Source organism: Phoenix dactylifera, chromosome 1, assembly GCF_051530095.1.
Source record: "Phoenix dactylifera cultivar Ajwa chromosome 1, Ajwa_hap1_PhDact_Kaust_v1.1, whole genome shotgun sequence".
Classification (NCBI taxonomy): domain Eukaryota; kingdom Viridiplantae; phylum Streptophyta; class Magnoliopsida; order Arecales; family Arecaceae; genus Phoenix; species Phoenix dactylifera.
In genome coordinates this window covers 65,393,653-65,411,188 of record NC_143190.1, presented here as the reverse complement: position 1 = coordinate 65,411,188, position 17,536 = coordinate 65,393,653, and the positions used below count along the sequence as shown (strand labels likewise).

The following is a 17,536-nucleotide window of genomic DNA, read 5'->3' as shown; positions in this document are numbered from 1 at the left end:
GGTGTCTTTTGGCTCGGACGAAGGAAGTAGTCCAGTCGTTGATTGTCCTGTAATATAGCCAAGTATCTATGGAGATGTATGTGCCGAGTAGGATATATCTCGTACAGTTGGAGCTAAGGGCTTTAGACCAAGCTGTCCAGGCCAAGCTAAGCGGCTCTGCTCCGAGGTCGACTTCAGCGGCCTTCTTTGGCTTGCGGTCGACTCCACTCAAATCAGGGCGCGTCGTCGCAGAAAGCATCGAATGGCGTCGAAATGGCGTCGAATGTCATCGAAATGGCATGGAATGTCGTTGAATTGGCATCGAATGTCGTCGAATTGGCGTCAAATATCGTCGAATTGGCGTTGAATGTCGTTGAATTGGCATAGAATGTCATCGAATTAGCATCGAAATGGCATGGAAATGACGTCGAATATCATCGAATTGGCATCGAATGTCGTTGAGTTGACGTCGAATGTCATCGAATTAGCGTCAAAATGGTGTCGAATTGGCGTTGATCACTTAGATGAGCTCGAGAGTAGAAGAGCTTGAGCATTTAGATGAGCTCGAGTACTTAGATGAGCTCGAGAGTAGAATCCAGCTCGGGGGTAAGCATCAGCTCGAGAACATAAACGAGGGGAGGGGGGGCAATGTTGGAGATGGAGATACCCGTAGGTCGGCTTTTGCATTCTCTGACCTTGGAATATGTGAAATATTGAAATTATTTAAAGTCGAAGTAGCGTTCCGTACCTTTTGGAGACATATTGACAGCTCCCGAGCTTCGAGGTTCCTTAGGACTTGGCTCAGCATCGGCTGAGAGTCGTTGGAGGCTGTGAGGCGGCAGGCGTTGAGCTCTGGGCCGCGCCACTGTCCCCCGAGGTTGAGGAGCAATGATCATGCAGGATCCATAGCTACCCAAAAATATTTTCTTTTGCCAGACCAGACCCAATCTTGTTGTTGCCTTGGTTGGCCAAGAATGGCGTTGTAGGCCGAGCTGACTTAGGCCACGAGAAGATTTAACTTCATAGTACTTTCTTGGGGTGGAATCTTCTATGAATCTGGCTAGAGAAGCGCTCATCCATTGGAAGGCATTACAAAATAAGGCGTTAGCCGAGTTTCCATTATGTACTAAAATCCTTTTTAAAGTCTTGTAATGATAAAGAAAATAGCTACAACGTTATCATAAAGAGGGCTTAACGCCCTTTTGGTCTTCATCAAAAAAGGAGATGACTTTCACAGTGCACGGATGCTTTGAGGAAGCTCCTTCTTTCGAGCTCGATGTTTCAGGTGCCTCTACTTGCTTGCCCTCTGATGGTATTGATGATGCCTGCGAGAGGTCGGTTGTCATTCCGCTCCTCACACGGCACTGGGTTTTGTTCCTCGGGTTCTCTTCTGTAGGCCCGATCACGGACAAAACAACTCAACCGACCTCGGCGGATATGTGCCTCGATCTCATCACGGAGCTCGTGGCAATCCTCGGTATCATGGTCGCCATCTCGGTGGAAGTGGCAGTACTTTTTCGAGCGCTTCCACGACTCTGTCAGTCGCATCCTCAATAGAGGTCGGAGGTAGCCCTGACCCTCAATCTCCATGAGGATCTTTGCTCACGTGGATGTGAAAGGAGTGTATGTCTGAAACTTTTGGAGGGGAGACCTCGGGCGAGCTAGGCTTTTGGGCCAAGGAGGCTCTTTCTTATGCCAGAAGAATCTGCTGCTTGGTTGGGAGCGCTCCTTATGGCGCTTCTTCTGCATCATGGCATGTCGTTCGGCTGCCTCCCGCCGAGAGGCCATAGCTTCCTCAACCTTGGCGTACTTGCAAGCTCGGGCCAACATTTCAACAAAGTCGGTGGAAAAACTCTTCTCGATGGAGAATAGAAATTTATAGGATCGAGCTCTAGTCTTTAATGCCGACATGGCGATTGACTGGTCGAGATCGTGAACATCCCATATGGTCGAGGTAAAGCGATTGATGTAGTCTTTTAAGGATTCTCCTTTCTTCTGCTTGATGGCGAAGAGAGAGTCTGAGGTCCAGCGCTGACGACGGCTAGCGGCGAAATGGGTGGTGAGCCGCCTGCTCAGCTGCTCAAAGGAGAGAATCGAGCTGGGCTTTAGCCCAGAAAACCAAAGACGAGCTGCCTTGCGGAGAGTTGCTGGGAAGGCTCTGCAGAGTAGAGCGTCTGTGGCCCCTTGGAGTATCATAAAGATCTTGTAGCTCTCCAAATGATCCAGAGGATCGGATGAGCCATCATATGGCTCAATCTGTAACATCTTGAACCTCTAGGGGATTGACTTATCCACAATCCATAGAGGGAATAGAGACTCTGTTTTAAAATCGAGGTCGGCGTCTCGCTTCGGGACTCGGTCTCGAAGCGTCTGTATCTGCCGCTCCAAGTCCTCAACTTTTCTGCCGAACTCGGGCGGGGCTCCTGTTGTAGCTCGGCATAGGGCAGACCCCACCTCAGATGGGTACTCCTGTGCTCGAGGCGTCAGGCTTTCGGTGCAAGCTCTCAGGATAATGGATGCGCAACAAGCCCTCCCGTCTTGAGGGTCGAGCTCGGTGGGATCTTCGGTGGTGGCGACGCTCTATAGAAAAATGACGTCGCGAGCGGCATCCTAAGGACTCATGCTCGTGAGGAAGGAGTACAGGCTGGTTTTCTACTTGCTGTAGGCCTTGAATAGCCGCAATGAGTGCTTAGACTTGTTGGACAAGCAGGTAAAACTGCTCCGGTTGGACTTGAAAAATTTGGTCCGCCGGTTCTGCAAGGGATGGACTTTGAAGCGAGTTGCCGAGAGCTGGTGCCTGACTCCTCGATGCATTTGAAGCTCCGTGACCCCTTAACCTCATGATCACGACTTAACCCCTTCCTCTAGTGCCAAATATGTTGTGGTTCAAATCTGGCTCGAGGGTGACCACGCCGGAGGAGTCGGAGGAGCTGCCGAAGTGTGGAAGGAGAGGACGGGGGCCACCTTCTGGGCGGCGGCGGACCTGCACAAAGCCTCACCGGTGGGGTTCCGATGAGGGCCCTCCGACGCTCAAGTTAGAGTGAATATAGTTGGTCCAGCGAAAAAAAAGTTCCTTAGGTGTTATCTGACAGGGCTATTTATAGTCCCTTTAGGGGTGTCTAGGTGGCGGAGGTATGACCTGTTTCCATCATGAGTGGGGATGGCGCGCAGCCAGAGCTTGCTTGTGGCGCACAGTGCAGCCCGTTCTTATGAGTGGTAAGGCGTTGACAGTCGTAGCAGAGTATGGCTGGAAATGCAGGGCATGATTCTTAGTTGATATGTCGTGGCGTGGCCAGCAAGCAAAGCATGGTGCGGTGAGGCTACTGCAGGGCATGGCCGCAGCATGTGGACGACGAGGTCGGCCGTCTGGGCTCGGCTTTCTGGAGTTGGCCTCCTGAGCTCGGCCTTCTGGGGTTAGCTTCCTGAGGTCGGCCTTCTGAGCTCAGCTTGGCCAAAATTGGGTGACTTATGCCGAAAAATAGGACGATCCATTTTGCCCTCCATCAATTGGAACATTATCTGAAACAAAATCAACACACCATCAAAGATATTTCAATCTTAAGCATTATTTTAAATACCAAATTTTAGAGCTAATGACTTAAAATGATAGTTAAGAAAGGCTTTGGTGCATGGGCTCATACATTGATCTATATACATCAAGCACAATTGGATAATTTGCCCTATCTTTTTTGCTTTTTCAAAAATTTCCATCAGCAATAAATTGCTATTCTACATAACTCCAGCGCAACAACAAATTCTTTCTATCAAAATAAAAATTTTCTATAACTTAGATATTTAGTGATTAAATGAAATTTCAGATAGGACTTTTCTTAACTAATAAGACCGGTGTATTATATGCGGACCCAACTTCACCACTAATAAAACTATAAAAGTATGCAATATAATATTGACCATCAAAATTAACAATGCCTCAAATTGTGGAGAATATGCACTTTCAATGTTTACATTGCTCATCAAGAATGTTGAAAAAAAATTCTTTAGACATGACATACCAAAAATAAATTGAAATGTAGGAGAAGATTCGCATGACCATGGATAAGAAACGGTCCTAACAAATGTTCTTTTTTTTTTTTTAATCTTATAGCAAAATAAAAAGAAATTTCGTGACCTCAGACAAGTGTGCCTTGGAAACCCTGTGCAAGCGTCCGGAAGAAAATAAGATCTTCCGTCGGCGTAAAGTTGGGGTGTGAGCTGGACTCGCACAGTCTCCTCTCCAAATCGGACCCGCTGACTCCACCACGACTCCTTCGTGAGCGTGCTCGGTGACAAAGCATCGATCCGATCGACCGAAGCCGTGCCTCCTTTTCCGCTATAAATACCCCTCAAACCCCGGTGTTGCCCTTCTCTCCATTCTATTCCTGAATAGGGGAAGAAAAGCTCCGTGCCTACTTTGGGGTTCCATTTCTTTCCCCTCGGTCCCCAAAAGAGGCTTTCTAGGGTTCGTCAGGTTCCAGCTCCTCCGCCATGAATCCCGAATAGTAAGTTCTTATATTCTTGCAAAAGTTCCGGAGATTATGTTTATCTAGGGTTAGCTTTAGCTTGCTGATCTTGACCTGTTTCCTTCTAGGCTTAATCGTTCTTGATTGCTTTTTTGATTCCATTTTCTTGTTATTTTTCCCTGTTTCGTTTCGTTTACTGGATAAAATTGTTCGTGCTTTTTGATTAAGGAGTGGATTTGATGCGATTGCAGTAGCTTTACTTGCGAGTCCTTGGTATAGTGGTTTTCTCGAGGGTGCTGAGTGATGTTATTCCTAAAAGTTATTGTTGGTATTTAAACGAGCAAAAGTTTGCAACAGGAAAAGAAATTGAGAGGCGTGTTGACGTAAAGGACGCCACAAGTGGCATGTAGTTGAATCACGGGTTCATCTGGTGTTTCTTTAGTGGAACCCCTGAATACTTGAAAAGAAGAGTTGAACAAGCACCGATGTAAATGAGCATGGAGGATGACTTCAACTATAAATGCATGAAAATACGTTATAGTTATAGTGTCTGCGTGTTTGTGTTCATTTTCATCAAGATTTTATTAGTACACAGAATTCTTCATATTCCTTCAGTAAGATTGTTATCACCTTTGTTGCCCTGGTGATATTGCAAGACAAATTAAGGACTTCTTTATGCCCCCCCCCCTCTCCACTATCGAAAGAAAGCAAAGAAACTATATCAAACGCTCATAACTGTAGTAATCACTGAAATGTTTATTTAGTCGAAGCAAGACAGTCAACTATCTGAACAGGACATTGTCCTTGATGAGAGGCTTCATTGAATGAGTGTTATCTTTTAGGTTTTCCTCCATACAGATTTTATAATCAGAACCAGTTATCCATCTTAGATTCACATCGTGCCTAGAAAGTCCCTACAAAGTTCACATATATGCAGAGATGCAACTGGATCCAGTTAATGATAATGAAGACAAGGCCGCCAGCCGGTAGGGTTACATGAGGTTGTCAAATTTACTAAGCCATATCTGAACCATCACTTCAGTTGTGTCCAATTAGGCAAGACATGATGTACTCCTGATTCCTGAATGATGAATATTTGTTTCGAGCTGTTTGAATCTGTATTGGGTCATGAGAAGAAGGTGACATGTGTGGTATTTTTGTAATTCACCAACATCACCTCTTTCCAGAATCTGTTGCCTCGAGGTTTATGCAAGTTGAACCTTGCTGTATCACATCAATGCGCTCGAAGATCCTTGATGTCAGCAAGGCCCACCACTGCTGCCTCCTCTTATTCACAATTGCTAACTACCTTATGGGGTTCTGGTGAATTTGCACCTAACCACACGACAAAAGTATTTTGCTTATTAGGATTAGAAGGTGCTCAAAGATGTGAAAACTGGTTTCATTAGGTACTGCAATGAATGATGTTGTGATGCCACCCTTTGACCTTTGGAATAAAGGGACTCATCAAGCAATGAAAAGAATAAGGTTCAAGTTGTCTGATCATATGTTCCAGCATGAAACAATTCAGATACTCATTGTTCTTGCTATCAGCTTGAAGGAATTGATCATAGCTAAGTAGTTAACCTTGTTTTTTCATATTTCTAATGGCAATATCTTTTTGGATGGATGCTTTAGGATGGCCTAGTAATCCAAAACAAGACAGCGAGGAGGGAAATGAGGCAATCTAGTAATCAGTGGACTACATCAGTGGTGTTTTTAGATCTCCAGAAGTTGCAAATGTTTTGCCGAAACTCCTGCTTGCTCTTTCTTTCCTTTTCAAAAAGAAGAATGTTATCAAGAATGCTATAGGTGGTTAGGCATTATGGTGCTCCCTGATGCTCTTAAGGGGACTGACAACTATGCTTCTTAAATAGAGAATGCAGAAAAAGAAGCGCTTGTTCAGTCAGGCAAACCATCTGCAGTTGGAGACCCATAAGTTAAAAAAAAACAGCCTTACTGAAAAGGCTGGTGGGTTTCCTTCGCTTCCCCTCACCCCAAAAAGATCACAGAATAGCTAATTACAAGATCATTGCAACGCATATGCATGATGGATGTTTCTCTAAATCAAGGCAAGAGCTCTAAAGTATATAATGTTTCACTATAATATCGTTCCGTGCTCATAATTCCTTTTTTTAACATTTTAAATATCAATGGTGATATTATCAAATTCATAATTAATATCTTAGGACCTCCATCAGGACGTGGGAGGAATCAGATACTTGATTTCAAACACACATACACCGTGAAACTATGAGAGAAAATAGAAAATCCAATTGGATATTTATATTTATGTTCACTTTTAGCGCCATCCTAATGGTGGATCCCTTATTGAAAACCACTTCCACTTCTAGGCCAGTCTAATTGTTTAATGAACTATGTACCTATTACTATATGCTGTGCTCCTATCTGGCCGCATTATGAATACACTAACAGTAGGTTCCTATTTTAAACATGTGAATCATGTATTTGATGTTTCTCAACCATATGTGCTCAAAAACACAAAACATAGAGCACTTTCACAACCGTTGGTTCATTTTATGCGAAACACATCGACGTTTTATTTTTTTTCTATTAACAGACACCATCTACCATGACAGCCTTCTGAGTCCTGACTGTTTCCCAACCTTCAATAGCTAAGCAACACATATATTGCAAGAGTATAGGAATCATTCTATGTTATAACCTTACCCATCACAAAATATGCAATGTAAAAACTCTCTCAATGCATAACAAACCTGCCAAAAACTGTATGAATGCAGTACCTGAAAGTGTTCGAAGCATAATTTCTAATATTTTGTTATAATAGTTATGTGGCTTTTAAGGCATACAACTTCAATAGGCAAGGGACTACACCTATAGCGATGCTCTTATCTCGCAAAAGGAGCACGCTTAACCTGTTTCATGAGAGGAGTGGTTACTGGAAATTGACAAAGTGAGATGCTTCCCAAGAGAAACGGGCATGGTTGACACAGTGTGACTTGCAACAAGAAATAATTGTCTTGCAAATTTTTCTTGCAACTGGGTCTTAGGATAAAAATTAGTTCAAGATTATTGCCTTTTTTCTGTTTCTTGGGCATCTTGTGATTGATGAATCGTACCTAGCTGGTCTTAGTCAAGGATTATCAATGCCCCCCTTCCTCATGTTCATGTTACTTTTATTTTTTTTCTTTTATATTATTGACGACAGACACTTTATAAATATATTGGCATTTTTTAATCTTAATAAAACTAGAACTTTCTTAAATGTCGGTAGTCTTGGAAAATCAGATAGAAACAACTAAAGTGTTCCTACATCTTTTGCCAGGCATTCAAAATAAACATACATTACGTCCTCTCTTTTTTTTTGTTTAAGAACTAAGTATATGAAGAGAAGAGCAATTCTAACCAACTTATGCATTTTGCAGTGATTATCTTTTCAAGCTTCTGCTTATTGGAGATTCAGGGGTTGGAAAGTCATGCCTTTTATTAAGATTTGCGGTGAAAATCCTTGCTTATTTACCTGAATTATTGCATGTGCCACTTATTAAAATTCGCAGTGTACATCTTTTCTTATTTTTATCCATCTTCATTATTCTAGTATCTTACTGTTTTTATTGCTCTGGTTTTTGTGCTTTTCTGTTATCCTTTAGTTTAATACCCTTCATCTGCCTAAGAACTTTCAGAATGGTTTAGGAATATCTACCAGCATGTTAATCAGGTAAGCAACCTAAGTGAAAGGTCGGCACCCACTATTAAGTGTCCTCAGTGATTCAGCTGTGGAGGGCAATTTTGAGTATCTCAATTATTTTGATGTACAATTATCGAAAATTTTGGAGAATTAGAAAGTTACACGTACCAGTTATTACTTTGGCAATACTTTTTATGGTGTAATAGTAACTTCAAAAAGATAGCATGGTTAGCAAGATTCTCAAGCACTGGCCCATTACTACCTCAATCTAACACTTTTTGCTTCTTTTTGTAATGTTCATGTTTTAAAGGGAATCTTTATCCATGTTTTGGATAGTCGAAACTGTGTGCAGCATTTGTATTGGTTTCTCTATCATTCTTGGCAAGAGCTTGGATTATTTACAATCTGCAAGGCTGTAAACTGTGTTTTTAATCTTTTCAGCCTAGAGCAGTCCCATATGGATCCCTACAAATCAAGTGCATTAAATGGCTACAAGGCATGATTTATGTGAACTACTGCTGAATTTATGTTATTTACTTTAATCCTCTGTTTTATCGGATAGTTTGTCTTTGCCCCCCCCCTTCCCCTCCCTCTTTCTCTTGGCGGGGAAAGGGTGTGTGTGGTTGCTGTGCATACTTATGGTCCTGAATCTGGTTGTGCCTCGCCACTGATCTTCAACTCTGAGTTGTGAATTTTAGTTCTTCTAATGTCTCGTTCTGATGCTTTTGAGTCGGTATGCCCAAACCCACTTGAAATTAAAAAAGAATTGGGAATGTTCTTTGTTTTCCTTCACTAGTCATAATCCATCATGTGTTGAGATGGGTGTGGCAGTACTTGTTTTTCTATTTATACAATTGAACAAAATTGTAGCCTCATGTATATTCTCAAGATAAAGATATTGCTTCAATAAAAGTTATAGGTAAAATTTTGCATCTAATATATTTCTAATTGCATGATATGTAGTAATTCCTGTGCTAAAGGATTTTTATGACATGAGTTTGTGCTGTTATCAAATGTATGGCAGGGTGATTTCATCTGTTGATGTCTGATCGGTATGCATGTCCATGTGAATTTATGAAGCCATTATCATGCATGAAGGTCTGTGGTGAGGAGGTTTACTTTTTTCTTCTTTTTGTGCAGGATGATTCATACTTAGAGAGTTACATCAGTACTATTGGTGTTGATTTTGTAAGTATGATTTTATGCTCTAATGTTTCACTCTTTACTTTCCGTCTGTTCTCAACGTAGTTACCATTATCTTCTGTCTCATTAGAAAATTCGCACAGTGGAGCAGGATGGGAAAACCATAAAACTTCAAATCGTAAGTAAGACCTCTGTTAATGTCTGCCGCGAAATGTTTAGTGTGTTTTGATCTTTGACTTCTTTTTCTTCTTCGGGATTTAGTGGGATACAGCTGGACAGGAGCGCTTCAGGACAATCACAAGCAGCTATTACCGTGGTGCGCATGGCATCATTGTGAGCTCAGTTATCATATCTCAATTGTCATATATTCCAATTTAGTGTGCCAAAGTGCTTTTGGATTGATGATCTGTTTTTGGCAGGTTGTTTATGATGTAACTGACCAAGAAAGTTTTAATAATGTAAAGCAATGGCTGAATGAGATAGACAGGTATGCAAGTGACAATGTGAACAAGCTTTTGGTTGGAAACAAATGTGATCTGGCTGCTAATAGAGTGGTTTCCTATGAAACTGGGAAGGTATATGTTGTATATGTTGCTAAGGTTCTTTTGGCTAGTTTCTATTATTATGCAATGTGTTCTCAAGGATCAGGCAAAAGCTACTTATATTTTCTCATATGAGGTCGTCACTTGATCTCTTTGGCAACTAATAGTATCTAGTCTTGCTGCTTCTAAGGCATTTGCTGATGAGATTGGGATACCATTCTTGGAGACCAGTGCCAAGGATGCTACCAATGTTGAGAAGGCATTTATGACCATGGCAGCAGAGATAAAGAATCGGTGAGCTTCTACTACTTTTTTATTTATGTCAGCAAGCTCTCCATTTTCTTCTTAGGGTTCTAGATGATCCTCGGATACCATAGTATCTTGATGCACTTGAATTGAATGTTGACCATACAAGCATATCATCCATAACAATACATAACCTAGTGATGCCTATGTTATTGTAATTCCAATTATAAATACTGAGCAGACTTGATAACCCTGCTGAATTTTTGGATGCAGCATGGCAAGCCAACCAGCTATGAATGCCAACAGACCTGCTACTGTACAAATGCGAGGTCAGCCTGTTGCCCAGAAGAGCAGCTGTTGCTCTTAGATTTAACTTCTTCCTTCTCAAAGGCAAATGTTTGCCTTATTGATCGTCCCTGAAGTTGCAAGTTTGGAGCGGCAAACATTGTGGGTTATTGGTTGCTTATTTTATGTGTAAATGATGATGAAAACTTTTAGAAACCATGCATGGTTTGAACGTGTGAGAACAGACACATTTACTATGTCCGTTTAAAACAAAAGCTGTCGGTCTGCAAAGTGGCAAAGTTCTCCTAGATTCGTGAAAATTATCATATGCTTATTATATGGTGTAAATGGCCATGTGCTGACATGGTCTTAAGTATGCAAAAATTTTGCTTCTTAGTTCGTATGTTCTACCAGCTGTCCTTTGGTGTTCATGTAGTGTTCTTATCCGTTGTGACAAAGCCTGCTCTTGGATATTAAGTCAGACTGCATATTTCAAATATACTTGACATGTTAGTAACTTGCTGATGGATTTGCCTTCTGCATCTTCGTTACTGCCTGTGGTCAAAGATTTTATCTTTCAGTTCATATGTTCTACTTGCTTCGTCTACCTGGCGTTGTCAAATGCTTTGGATACATGGAGTGCTCTGTTGTGACAAAGCCTGCTCTTCGATATAGAGGGCAAAACACCCACGCTCTTTGTATGGATGAAAAAAAACTTTTTAAGACTGTTACACAAAGCATTCTTCAAGTTCCTCTTCAAGGTATTACACATGATAAATCCGTTTATTCTGAGGCACGGTAGGGAAACAGAGGTGGATGCTGGGTCATCATATAAGATGCTACCTTATCGTAATACGGGATGCGGCTGCGCTGTTAGCCAGAGCTTCAAGTAGCCTGGAAGGGCCTCCAGATTGCATCAGCTCAAAATCATTAATCCTCTGCTCTATGAGATTCAGCTGTTGTCTCATGCATCAGTCATGGATTGGAGATTATTCTCCAACCCTTAAGGATAAATCATAGACAGGGCATGGCTTGTCAATTGGCTGTGTATTTTCTGGATCCTAACCCTCAGTTCGCTCCATTCCGATGGAAAATAAAAAGATTTTTTTATTAAAAAATCCCTTGGTTTGCTCCATCCTATCACAAAAATGCACCGAATACCAATTTGTTTTTTATCCAATTCTTGCTCCTGGTTTAGACATATTCGCTAGGGACATTGGCAAAATACTTCCGAGCTCCGTGTTCGGGTGGGTAGCAACTCTAGGACATGAGAATTCTCTGTATTCCAACGAAGCAGATTATCATTAGCTCATTTCTTTCTACCATTTCTTCTAAAGGAAAAAAAGAAATAAGCCTCAATATAGATTACTAGTTCAGGAAAAAGCTACCTAGGTTGCATAATGGGAATAAGAAAAGGCTTATCAAGCATATCCTAAAAAGCGTTGCATGACAAAATCCAGATGTGCTACATTCAATTTAATAGTGTTGCTCATAACCCTTCACAGAGAATAGGGCACAGACACTTTTGATGATATGATATAGTGAATGCAGAGGCAGAATATTCCACTCCATATCTTCATGTTAAATAGACGTACCAAATAATAAGGTGGATGTCTATAAAAATATGAAGGGCTTAAAATCATCTAACCATTACACTGTTTCAAACTCATAATCAACCAAGCAGATAAAGCATCTCAAGTTAAACTAACTTCCCAGAAAACTTAAAGGTAAAACAGAAGAAAAAGACGAAAACAGTTTCATGATTCTACTTGAGAAGTCTTCAACTAAAACTCTTCCAAAGACAAACAGTTGAAGAACAGCCAATAAGGGCAGCCGGAACACCATCCAGAGACCTAGTATTTTACTTTAACAGCCTGCCTGTTCCTCTTCTTCACACCAGACTTGGCAACCTTGAGGCTGCGATGTACAGCACTGAGCCTTGCAAGAGCTGCTTTGGTCAAATCAGGTCTGTAGTAGTTGTCGGTCACCTAAACACAAGAATAAAGCACAAACATCAATAAACCTGAAGTGCGAACAATCAGAACAAGAATCCAATGAAAAGAATAGATCTTTGTAATGGGAATAAATGATCGGTGATCAAATGCTCCATGAAAAGAAAATTAAGGGGAAAACAATAGTGATCACAGTCTAGAGGATGCAGGTGGGTACAAGCATTTGAGGTGAAAAACACCTAGAGAAAGAGACTAGAAACCAAGAGTTACAAACATATGTAACTATCCTTATTTTGATTTTAAAAATCTTTGCCACAATGATTGTAACACAAAAGTCAATAAACATCAGACGACTGTTTATAAATATGTTGTATGCATTAGTATGTTCAAAAATAGAAACTAAATATTAAAATAACAAATCTTGTTTTAAGTCAATTCATTGAAATGCAATAACTAAAAGGAAATGGATGACCACCGCTCTAGAAACAGAGCTGATTGCATACTAGGGACAGAGAACCATAAACTTATTTTCCACCATGACCCATGATAGCAACAGGATTAGATGATGCAAGACAAAGCTTCAAAGCCAAGCATAACAACAAGTATATTTTATTGAGGGCCCAAACAGTTGAAAGGATCTTCTTACACATTAGAAGATCATCATTGCAATGTTTTGTCAGCACTGGATCTTTTATTTTAAAAAAGAAAATCAGTAATTATATATCTTCACTTGAAATATACTAATATTGACTCCAGAAAACCCAACCGGTCCACGAAGTAAATAGGAAGGAGCCATTGAAAAAACATAAGAAAACAAAAAGGAAATTGATGACAACCCCTCTAGAAGAAGACCTCATTGCGTAGTAGGGATGAAGAACCATGAACTCGTTTTCCACTATCACTCATAAAAATGGAATTAGAAGACTGAAAAAGAGAGAAGAAGCTCAGAAGCCAAGCGTAACAAGTATATTTCATTGAAGACCCAATCAGTAGAATGGATCCTCTCACATGTTAGCAGCTCATCATTGCAGTGTTTGCGGAATATCAAACTAAAAGCATTAAGATAATTTGTGATTATATATTTGCATTACAACATACTAATATTGATTCCAGAAAACTCAATAGGTCCATACAGCCAATCGAAAAGAGCAATAACAATAAAGCAAGAAAACAACTAGTCCAAGTTCCACTGCTATAAAGATAAGTTAATTCAAACAAAGCAGCTGGATAGAATTAAAACAAGTACAATGGAAATGTGACATTACACCTATTTTGATTTTGTGATCATCAGATTTACACAGGGACATATGGTTTATGCAGATAAAACCTTGACATTGCCCTCTAGAAAACAACCGGTCCACAAAGTAAATAGGAAGGAACCATTGAAAAAACATAAGAAACAAAAAGGAAATTGATGACAACCCCTCTAGAAGAAGACCTCATTGCGTAGTAGGGATGAAGAACCATGAACTCGTTTTCCACTATCACTCATAAAAATGGAATTTAGAAGACTGAAAAAGAGAGAAGAAGCTCAGAAGCCAAGCGTAACAAGTATATTTCATTGAAGACCCAATCAGTAGAATGGATTCTCTCACATGTTAGCAGCTCATCATAGCAGTGTTTGCGGAATATCAAACTAAAAGCATTAAGATAATTTGTGATTATATATTTGCATTAGAACATACTAATATTGATTCCAGAAAACCCAATAGGTCCATACAGCCAATCGAAAAGAGCAATAACAATAAAGCAAGAAAACAACTAGTCCAAGTTCTACTGCTATAAAGATAAGTTAATTCAAACAAAGCAGCTGGATAGAATTAAAACAAGTACAATGGGAATGTGACATTACACCTATTTTGACTTTGTAATCATCAGATTTACACAGGGACATATGGTTTATGCAGATAAAACCTTGATATTGCCAAATGAACACTGGCAAGAGCCATGTCGCAGTTCAAATTACAAGAAACCAAGAAGTCCAAACCCTACCATCTAAAAGAAAATGGATGACGAAGAAGAAGCAGCTCAGAAGCCAAGCGTAACAAGGATATTTCATTGAAGACCCAATCAATCGAATGGATCTTCTTACACGTTAGCAGCTCGTCATAGCAGTGTTTGCTGAATATCAAACTAAAAGCATTAAGATAATTTGTAACTATATATTTGCATTTGGACATACTAATATTGATTCTGGAAAACTGAATAGGTCCACACAAGATTTGTGCAGATAAAACCTTGACATTGCCATCGGAGAAACTAACACTGACAATAGTCATGTCACATTCAAATTACATGAATATCATCAAATACGAAACATTGTTTTCATTAAAAAAAATTTACCACTGCAAACTGAAGTGTTCACCAAAAACCAGCAACGTAAACTGTATATCATTAACCAATTATAAGAAAATCTGTTTGCAATGTTCCTTCGGAGCCCTGAGATCCAAGTTATGGGGTAAGAAATAAACGTTGCAATAAGTGCTGAAAATGCTCTAGTGACAGGCAGGCCTTTAAGTTGTGTAATTACAGAATATCCCAAAGCTCAAAAGTTATTAAACAATTCAAATTTGATCAAAACATCAACATAAAGAAGCTTCATATAGATTTTGTTCCAAGATCCCCATTTACGTTGGCTGCTAAGTTTGGGGTTTGCCCATCTTCTTGTGTAAGCCAACACTTAAGAATTTAAGTTGGACACTTCCAACTTATTTACCGAGCACAAAAAAATGCTTCACTTGCAAGTTTAGCAGACCTGAGTAACAACAAAGGTATCATCTAGAGCTAAACTATCTTCACTGTAAAAAGTGCTAAAGAAGCTGAACTTTTTGAAAAGCTACGAATTAAAATTTATCTTAACTCATATAAGCATTCAATCCTTCTAGATAGTGACATTTGAAAAACAACAAAATATGGACAAAAATAACTGCAAGAAATAGATATAAGCAGAAGGCTGCATAAAAGCATTTCATGCCAAAAAAAAGCAAAAAAACATGACACTAAATGGCAAGACAATGAGGCTGCATAAAACAATGCTATTTTTTTTTTTAAAAAAAAGCACAAATAGTACCTGGTTCTTGACTGCCTTTGCCATCTTACGGAACTCTTTCTTCATGACCGACCTGTTGTATAGACTACCAGGTTTGTTCTGCTTCTTCGTCTTACTGGTTGCAAGAACCACGGAGACGTCCTTCCCTCCTGGCTGAATGGACACTGTTTTCTTGTTCGCCAACCCTATAATTTTTCAGGTTGCATAACAATTATAAACATTACAAATGTAAACATAACACCCTCCCCACACCACACCCTCCCCCTTCCGGGGGACCAAAGACTATTAAAAAGAATGCATAACTTAGAGAACCAGATAAAAAATCTGAACTTCTCACCAGAGTGCTTGTAGGAATTCACATTGTAGAGATTGTTCGGCTCTTTGCTGAACTGCACCTTGGCATTGCCATTACCAAACTGCTTAACAAGAAAAGCATTGTTTCTCTTAACAATCTCCCAGATAAGTGGCTCGGGAACGGTAGCCATTTCGACTGCAAGAATTAAAAGCAACGATCAAATTAAACAAAGAAAAAAAAATATAGGAGGATGAAGAGGTGTAGCTCGCGCTACTTTAGACCATAAAAACAAAAAAACTTCGAATAAGTAATCATGCAAATCTCTCCTTCAAGAATGATCTTAAATATACAGTTAAGAAAATGCTAAATAAAAAGATCAGATGGGGAAATTTTTTGGTGGGGCACGACCAATCCAAACGATCAAAACCTACTGCGGGAACTAACTAAGAACTCACGTTAGAAGAAATAAAAATGCGACCAAGATCAAATCCAAAATTTTAAGCGATCTTGATCTACTAAAGAGATCTACGGTCCCACACAAACGGATCAAAATCAACCAAATAAATACTTCTGAAAGGACCTGCAGATCTTACAATCATTGGAAATAACTAATGAAAGATCTGATCCTTATCAGAACCCTAAACTTTGGATCACTCGGAAGAGAAGACCTTAGTGGCAAATTAAAGAAACCAAAAAAGATTTACAAAAATGGAGAGAGATCGAAACCTTGGCAACGTGAAGGACGAAGTGGGGTTCCTCTTACCGACGAGGCGGCGGCAGCGGCGATCCTCTCGCTCTTCGGCCTCAAAAGGATAAGCCCCGGGAGAGAGGGGTCGCTAGCTAGAAATACCTTTATAGCAATCACAAAACCCTAAGGGAATAGATTGCTTCGAGTGAAATGACCGAAATGCCCTCGAGAGGGCTTCAACGGGTGCAAGCGAGCGGAGCGAGAGATTTTTTTTTTCTCGTAGATTCGTACATTTCTAGTATGACCCCACCCAATCCGTGGCCCGATTTGCCTCTCCGAAAATATGCTTGGCCTGAAGGCCACACCACCCCTCACCATAGCCCATATGTCTCGAAGCAAGGGGTTGTCCCTTCCACCGTCGCTGAATCAATCCAATCACAGTGGCAGAGTCTCCCTCAAGTATGATAAAGGAAGCCCCCAACCCTCGTCGGGCATGGCTCAGGCCATCTCATGCTGCCCTCAACTCTGCTTTAGAGACTGAGACATCGAAGATTTGGCAGTCTCCAACAGCCACCACTCTGGAGTCCGGGCCCCTGATGACAAATCCATGACCACCCTACCTGCTATCGTCGCACACACATCTATCAAAATTGACCTTGAGAAAACTCGGGGGTGGTTGCTTTCAGGTGAAGAACACTGTCTGAGGCACTACACGAGCAAAAGAAGAGCCCTATGTGTCCCGAGCTGTCAAAGGTCCATGCGACGGGTTTGCATAAGTAATCTCTGCTGCCTGAGCCTGGGCGCGCTCAACAACAAACCTCAGGGACGGATAGCTCTCGCCAAAGGTCCAGGCATTCTTGGCCAGCCAGATTTGGCAAGCAGTGTAGGTCGCCCCTAGGGCCACCTACCGCATCTCGGGGGGGGTGTCAGCCCAACTGCGAATTACTTGCAAAAAATACCCAGATGGCTTTAGGCATCCGGCGGGATCTCGCAAAGCCTCTAGACCCTCCTAGCTCGCTTGCATTGTAACAGAGCATGCTCCACAATCTCATCTACCTGGATGTCCGAGCACTAGGGTTGGACACCCAGCCCCCTCCTACTCAGCTCAAGCCTCGTCGGTAGTCTCCCCCAGGCCACTTTCTACAGAAAAAGTATCATCCGTGGGTGGAGATCGGATATCTAGATCTAAGTGAAGCCCTGTCTCGGACTATGCTCCTGTCAGCTCGC

General features: G+C 41.0%; 2 protein-coding genes and 4 non-coding genes across 8 annotated transcripts; 1 reads left to right on the top strand and 5 right to left on the bottom strand.

Annotated features, from left to right (window-relative positions):
- Positions 1-4,157: 4,157 nt before the first annotated feature.
- Positions 4,158-10,842, top strand: LOC103712942 (ras-related protein RIC1). 2 transcript variants are annotated; one of them, XM_008799656.5, is made up of 8 exons: positions 4,158-4,478; positions 7,847-7,919; positions 9,250-9,297; positions 9,383-9,430; positions 9,514-9,585; positions 9,672-9,827; positions 9,985-10,088; positions 10,314-10,842. In XM_008799656.5, the coding sequence occupies exons 1-8, from the start codon at positions 4,465-4,467 to the stop codon at positions 10,405-10,407; spliced, it is 609 nt and encodes a 202-aa protein (XP_008797878.1). In that variant the 5' UTR covers positions 4,158-4,464; the 3' UTR covers positions 10,408-10,842. The 2 variants fall into 2 exon arrangements, with proteins under 2 accessions (XP_008797878.1, XP_088565898.1); XM_088709772.1 differs by having other exon boundaries at positions 4,320-4,478; positions 7,847-7,955.
- Positions 10,843-11,917: 1,075 nt separating this feature from the next.
- On the bottom strand, positions 11,918-16,523 carry LOC103712940 (Ribosomal L28e protein family). Of its 2 annotated transcripts, none has more exons than XM_008799655.4 (4): positions 16,385-16,523; positions 15,664-15,816; positions 15,348-15,511; positions 11,918-12,313 (listed from the first exon to the last, which is right to left on the bottom strand). In XM_008799655.4, the coding sequence occupies exons 2-4, from the start codon at positions 15,809-15,811 to the stop codon at positions 12,179-12,181; spliced, it is 447 nt and encodes a 148-aa protein (XP_008797877.1). In that variant the 5' UTR covers positions 15,812-15,816; positions 16,385-16,523; the 3' UTR covers positions 11,918-12,178. The 2 variants fall into 2 exon arrangements, with proteins under 2 accessions (XP_008797877.1, XP_008797876.1); XM_008799654.5 differs by having other exon boundaries at positions 16,348-16,480.
- LOC113463093 (small nucleolar RNA R24) lies at positions 12,852-12,947 on the bottom strand. The gene has a single exon (XR_003386783.1). It is a non-coding gene; the product is annotated as a small nucleolar RNA R24 (small nucleolar RNA).
- LOC120110733 (small nucleolar RNA R24) lies at positions 13,217-13,309 on the bottom strand. The gene has a single exon (XR_005511866.1). It is a non-coding gene; the product is annotated as a small nucleolar RNA R24 (small nucleolar RNA).
- Positions 13,804-13,896, bottom strand: LOC113463092 (small nucleolar RNA R24). Its single transcript, XR_003386782.1, has one exon. It is a non-coding gene; the product is annotated as a small nucleolar RNA R24 (small nucleolar RNA).
- On the bottom strand, positions 14,301-14,393 carry LOC113463091 (small nucleolar RNA R24). The gene has a single exon (XR_003386781.1). It is a non-coding gene; the product is annotated as a small nucleolar RNA R24 (small nucleolar RNA).
- Positions 16,524-17,536: the final 1,013 nt, after the last annotated feature.

Bases quoted from the DNA above. Each gene is read 5' to 3' on its own strand.
- LOC103712942 (XM_088709772.1), top strand. The intron at 7,956-9,249 runs GTGCCACTTATT...CTTTTTGTGCAG, and splicing joins ATTTACCTGAATTATTGCAT to GATGATTCATACTTAGAGAG. The intron at 9,298-9,382 runs GTAAGTATGATT...CTGTCTCATTAG, and splicing joins GTACTATTGGTGTTGATTTT to AAAATTCGCACAGTGGAGCA.
- LOC103712940 (XM_008799655.4), bottom strand. From the start codon at position 15,811: ATGGCTACCGTTCCCGAGCCACTTATCTGGGAGATTGTTAAGAGAAAC. The intron at 15,512-15,663 runs GTGAGAAGTTCA...GAAAAATTATAG, and splicing joins GAATTCCTACAAGCACTCTG to GGTTGGCGAACAAGAAAACA. The intron at 12,314-15,347 runs GTACTATTTGTG...TCTTGTGTTTAG, and splicing joins CAAAGGCAGTCAAGAACCAG to GTGACCGACAACTACTACAG.